Source organism: Orycteropus afer, unplaced genomic scaffold (genome assembly GCF_000298275.1).
Source record: "Orycteropus afer afer isolate SDZICR_OR568_19922 unplaced genomic scaffold, OryAfe1.0 scaffold00107, whole genome shotgun sequence".
Taxonomy (NCBI): Eukaryota; Metazoa; Chordata; class Mammalia; order Tubulidentata; family Orycteropodidae; genus Orycteropus; species Orycteropus afer.
In genome coordinates this window covers 497,294-502,718 of record NW_006921694.1, presented here as the reverse complement: position 1 = coordinate 502,718, position 5,425 = coordinate 497,294, and the positions used below count along the sequence as shown (strand labels likewise).

Here is a 5,425-nt window from a genome sequence, read left to right as displayed (position 1 = left end):
AGGCAGCTATCTCGTGTCCCAAGAAGTAGAGGGCAGAGGATGACAAGTTGGATAGAGTATTTAGAGAGTGCGAGATTTGCTAGAATGTCCATATATACTAAGATGTTGGCCACACTACCAAGGACACTCTCCCCTTTCAACTGCCTGGCTGCTCGCATCAGATTACAAAATGGAGAATGATTACATAATATCTGCCAAACTACTGAGAATCACGGCATATCCAAATTGATACATAACCAGAACAGGCTACCAAGTACAGACTGACAAGCCCAAGAAATCCCTTATCTTAACCAGGTCATTAGTATAATCATTATGTTCCCTAGTTTAATTAACAATATTTCCAGTAGCTCGAATGGTGAACATCTCTACTTTTGAGCACTACGTGCTGTAAGTTCCCCCAAGGACCATATGATATTCCTATACCCTTTAGATTGAGGTATGTCTATAGATGAGTTCCATCTTCATTGTCATCAAATCCTGAATGAAACCCAATTACATGTTAGACTTCAATAGTCATTAACAGTGTAACATAAATCAAGAACTTTATTTTCTGGTTCTGTCCTATTCAGTGGTCCATTATATTTCTGATTCTATACTGAACTACTACTAGGAGCTCTGGTAGCATAGTGCCTAAGGCACTTGACTGCTAACCAGAAGGCTGGTGGTTCAAACCCACCAGCCACTCCTCAGAAAGAAAGTTGGCCAATCCTACTTCTGTAGTGATACTGCCTCGGAAACCCAAGGAGGGGTCGCTATGAGTCGGGGCCGACTCGACAGCAAATAACAACAACATACTGAACTACTAGTTCTCACTGTTAGCAAATTGATTTAAAAAAAAAAAAAAAGATGAAAACCACAGAATACATAACACTAATAATAAACATACTACTGAGAATTCAAGAAAAAAGACTCCCTCTGTGGCATCAGATGCATTCATAAGATAAATAACAATCTTTAAATAAATTTGTAAAAATTGTACCACCCCAAGCCTAAATTAAAAATCTCAATTCCTTTAAATTCTGTAAAAAAAAAAAAATACTAGTTTAGGCTTTTAAATCTTTCACTATTTTTACAATAATAAAATTAGTTTTATATCTTTATTAATAAAAGCTCTAACAGTTTAACATTACTTTACAAATGAAAAGTTATTCCAAACCAAAACACTCCCTCGCTGTCAAGTCAATTTTGACTCACAGCAACCCAACAGGACAGAACAGAACCACCCCGTAGGGTCTCCTACACAGTTTCCTAGGCTGCCATGAAAGGCATCTTTATGGACTGCCACATCTTTCTTCCACAGAGCAACTGGTGAGTTCAAACTACCAACCTTTTGGTTAGCAGCTGAGTCCTTATCACTATGGCCACTGGGCTCCAAAAAGTTATTAGACTACTCTAAGATATTAATTTGTAATAATCACAAATAACAATTTACTTTATTTAATTAAAGACTCAGAGTGTACTATCATAGGCTATTTTATAATTCTTTCCTATTGTCAAATAACTTTTAATTACAGTTTTTAATTACAGTTTCTTGCTTTTCTTACACAGCTTAAGACTTCATTTTTGGTATCAAGCAGCCAGCTACACAATCAAAAAGTATTAAAAGGTGTGAAATACTTACAGAATCATAGTAGAAACCAGTGCTGTGGTCAAAATATAATCCAGTATTTTCATCATAAGTAAATCCAGTCTGGGATACAGCAGCTTCTGCTGCTGCCCTCAAACTTTCAGCTAATGATGAACCTTCTAAAGATGTATTTTCTGTTGCTAATGCAGATGCTGATTCCTAGTAAGACAGTCATGAGAAATGAGACAAAAGGTTCTGCATGATCGTTTAAAAGTTAGAATTCAAAATAATAAATAGACTTAAAATCTATTTTAAAATAAGACTTCAATGTCCGCAATGGAGAAGCGTAGCTATTGATTACAATTTGATCCATTCTTTAAAAAATTTACTAGAGTTAATAATTCAATTTTAACCCATTTTTGAAAGGCAATAAAAGAGAGTGACAATTATTCAAAAGTAAGTGTGTGATATCATAGGGAAGCAATCCACAGAATAAAGACCCTAAAAATTCTGTAAAACAAATGATCTAGACACTCTTCAATAATTACATGCTCAAAAGGAAAAATTAAGAGAGAGGAGGAGGGAGAAAGCTAAAGATTAAATGAGCTCTGGCACACACTGACCAGTTAACACTGAACAGACCTTACTTGGATCATGATTCAAACAAATAAACTGTAAAAATCAAAATAATAAAACATTTAAGGAAATCTGAACAGTGACAAGATATGTGATATAAAAGAAATGTTAAAAAAAAATTAGTTGTGAAAATGGTAGTGTGTTTAAGAAAAAAAAAGTCCTTGTATTTATTATATATGAAACCTTTAGCACTCATAAAATATGTGGAATTTGTTTAAAAATAAGATGGAATGGGGAAAATGGGCAGGGGTGTTTAATTAAACAAAACTGGCTATGAACTTATGAGTGATGGGTGTATGTGTTCATTATACTATTTATTCTTACTTTTATATATGCTTAAAATTTTCCATTAAAAAGTTTTTTTTTTTTTAATTTAAAGTTACCATAACACCTTACCTATCACATCAACAATGCACAAACAAAAATAATAGATTCTGAAGGACAAATAATAACTAGACATAGATATTATGAAAAGAAAATATATATTTGTCTATGTTAAGATTTCTTGTATTTTACTTTTAGGTAAGAACATTTATTGTCTTTGGGCACTCGTCTAAATTTCCTTAGTTAATTTGAAGTCAGAACGTCTTAACATATACAACAAATTTTCTTTTTAAGTTTATGTACGTTATGCATTTTTGAAACAAGAGAGAAGGAAATAAATTATACATATGGACAAGTTCTGATTTTTGTTTCTCAAAAACTGTAACATTCTTTGCATAAGTATGTATAAGAATATTTAAAACCCTTATAATATGCTATAATGGACCAAAGTTCATTTTTCTACATATTTTTTAAAAAAAGAAAGCAAAACACATGATCTTATTTTCTATATAATAAAGACAACAAAGAACAAATTTTAGGCATCAATCGTTTCATGTGTAATATTTTATTACCTGTGAATTAGAAGGGAAATGGTCTTCTTGCCTACATTTAACATCTTCTCTTATGTCAGTGCCAGCATAAGCATCATTTTCTCTTTCTGACTGGTCTTCAGAATTAAAAGTAGAAGCTTCAATATCCTGACCTTGTTGAACTGAGAGATCAGTTCCTTTATTTGGAAGATTAACATCTTTATAATATGTCTGATAATAATAATCTGCAGCAAAGATAAATTAAGTGACAGCATATTAGAACAGTGTGTATAAAAAGGAATTAATTCCAAGACACTGGACTGAAAACAAAATAGCACACATTGCAAACAAATCCTAATTTTCACAATTGTACACACTTTAAAAGATTAAAACCAGTGATGAGGACAGCAAGAATGAAAAAGAAAACAGATATGTTCTGTCAAAAATAAAATAAATACCTTAGCAACACTTAACATCTTCTAACTACATCCCTTCATATCATTATTTCTCAATGGACAATGAAATAAAGGTATTAGGGGTGGATTTTTGTTAGATTTCTTTCATAATGATGACTTTAAAAAAAATAATTCAGATAGCTAATGCTAGTACTAGTTCTGTGTTTAGCAACTTAGCTAATTATGTCCTGAATGAAAGTAGGGAAAACTTACTAGGAAAATTCAATACCTATTCTTGATAAAACAGTAAGAGAGGGGAAATTCCTCAACATAATTAAGGGCTTGTTGTTGTTGTTGTTATGTGCCGTGGAGTCGGCCCCGACTCATAGCGACCCCTCCTTGGGTTTCCGAGGCAGTATCACTACGGAAGTAGCATTGCCCAACCTTCCTTCCGAGGAGTGGCTGGTGGGTTTGAACCGCCAGCCGTCTGGTTAGCAGGCAAGTGTCTTAGCCACTATGCTACCAGAGCTCCCTAATTAAGGGCATTTATACCAAATCAACAGGCAACATTATTCACAATGGGGAGAGACTGAAAACATTTCCCTTGCAAACAGGAACCAAACAAGAATGTGCTTTATCACTACTCCTATTCAATACTGTATTGGAAGTCCTAGCCATTGTAATCAGGCAAGAAAGTGAGGGGGAAGGTATCCAAATTTGGTAAGAAGTCAAACTATTTCTATTTGCAGATTATATGACCCTAAACATTCAAAATCTCAGAGATTCAACAAGCAAACTACTGGAATTAATAGAAGGATTCAGCAAAGCTGCAGGGTATTAGATCAACATACAAAGTCAGTTGGATTCCTTTACATGAAGAAAGAGAACTCTGAAAAGAAAATCAGGAAAACAATATCATTTGCAATAACCACCCAAAAGACGAAGAACTGAGGAATACATTTAACCATAGACACAAATAAGACCTATACAAAGAAAACTAAAAAAAACACTACAAGAAATCAAGAGGAGAGTTCCAGTAAAATGGCAGAAGAGGCAAAGTACACAGACCCTCTTCAACGAAGGGGAACCAGTTAACACAGATACAGAAGAAAATCCTGGAGCCCCAAGCTTTGAAAGGAAGAATACAGAAGTGGACTGAACAACTAGTAGAAGAACCTGCTGGAAAAACCGAAATAGGAAACATACAGAGCTGTGCACTGTTGTCGATCCTGACAGCACAGACAGCCTGGATATTGCCAAGTAGTGTAAGGACCTAACAATTAACCTAAAAATTAGCCCTGATAGCCAGGGGCTGCATGGAGGATTGTCCGGAGGGTGCAGCCATTTCAAACATTTACAAGTGGTCCAACTATTTTGGATACTGAAAGCAATAGCATTTTCTCAGATTCCAGGGACCTAAGAATAGGCTTCACTTGCCAGAAACTGCAAGGACATTCTGAACATTGAGGACTGGAAAGGTGTGATACTCCCCTTGTTACTCTTATATCCAACATTCTCTTGGTGAATGGAAGTGCGGCCATCCCTCACTCCCATCCATCTTCTGGGTCTGTGTGCGCTGATGGAGCCTGGGTGCCCTGCCCCGTGCAGATTTTTTTCTTTTTTTAGTTTATCTGTTTAAAAAAATTTTTTTTTTCATCCTTTTTATTACTACTCTGTCTTCTTCCTTTCCTAGGTTCTAATTTTTGGCTTTTTCTCTCTTCCCTTTTCCTGGTTGTTTTTTCTTTCTGTGGTTCTCCCTATTCCTTGTTTTTCTTTTTGTATTCTTCCCATTTTTTCTTCATTATTCTTCTACTCTACCTCTTTCCTCTGATTTCCCAGATATTGCTGGGGTCCCCCCCCCTTGTTCTACTCATATTTCCTTTGGCTTTTTAAAGTATTTCTTTAACTATTTTCTCTCATTAACTGCCTCTCCCCTCCCCTCCCTCTTTTTGGTGATTGTTCCTGTGTGTTTA

At 35.0% G+C, this 5,425-nt stretch overlaps 1 protein-coding gene across 1 annotated transcript in view; it reads right to left on the bottom strand.

The window, feature by feature from the left end:
• The window catches only part of AGGF1 (angiogenic factor with G-patch and FHA domains 1), a 91,272-nt gene that overhangs the window by 53,143 nt on the left and 32,704 nt on the right, over positions 1-5,425 (bottom strand). The window contains exons 3-4 of the mRNA XM_007943438.2: positions 3,100-3,302; positions 1,622-1,786 (exon numbers count right to left, since the gene is read on the bottom strand). Of these exons, the coding sequence (XP_007941629.1) occupies positions 1,622-1,786; positions 3,100-3,302 (368 nt within the window). The remainder of the gene's footprint in view (positions 1-1,621; positions 1,787-3,099; positions 3,303-5,425) is intronic.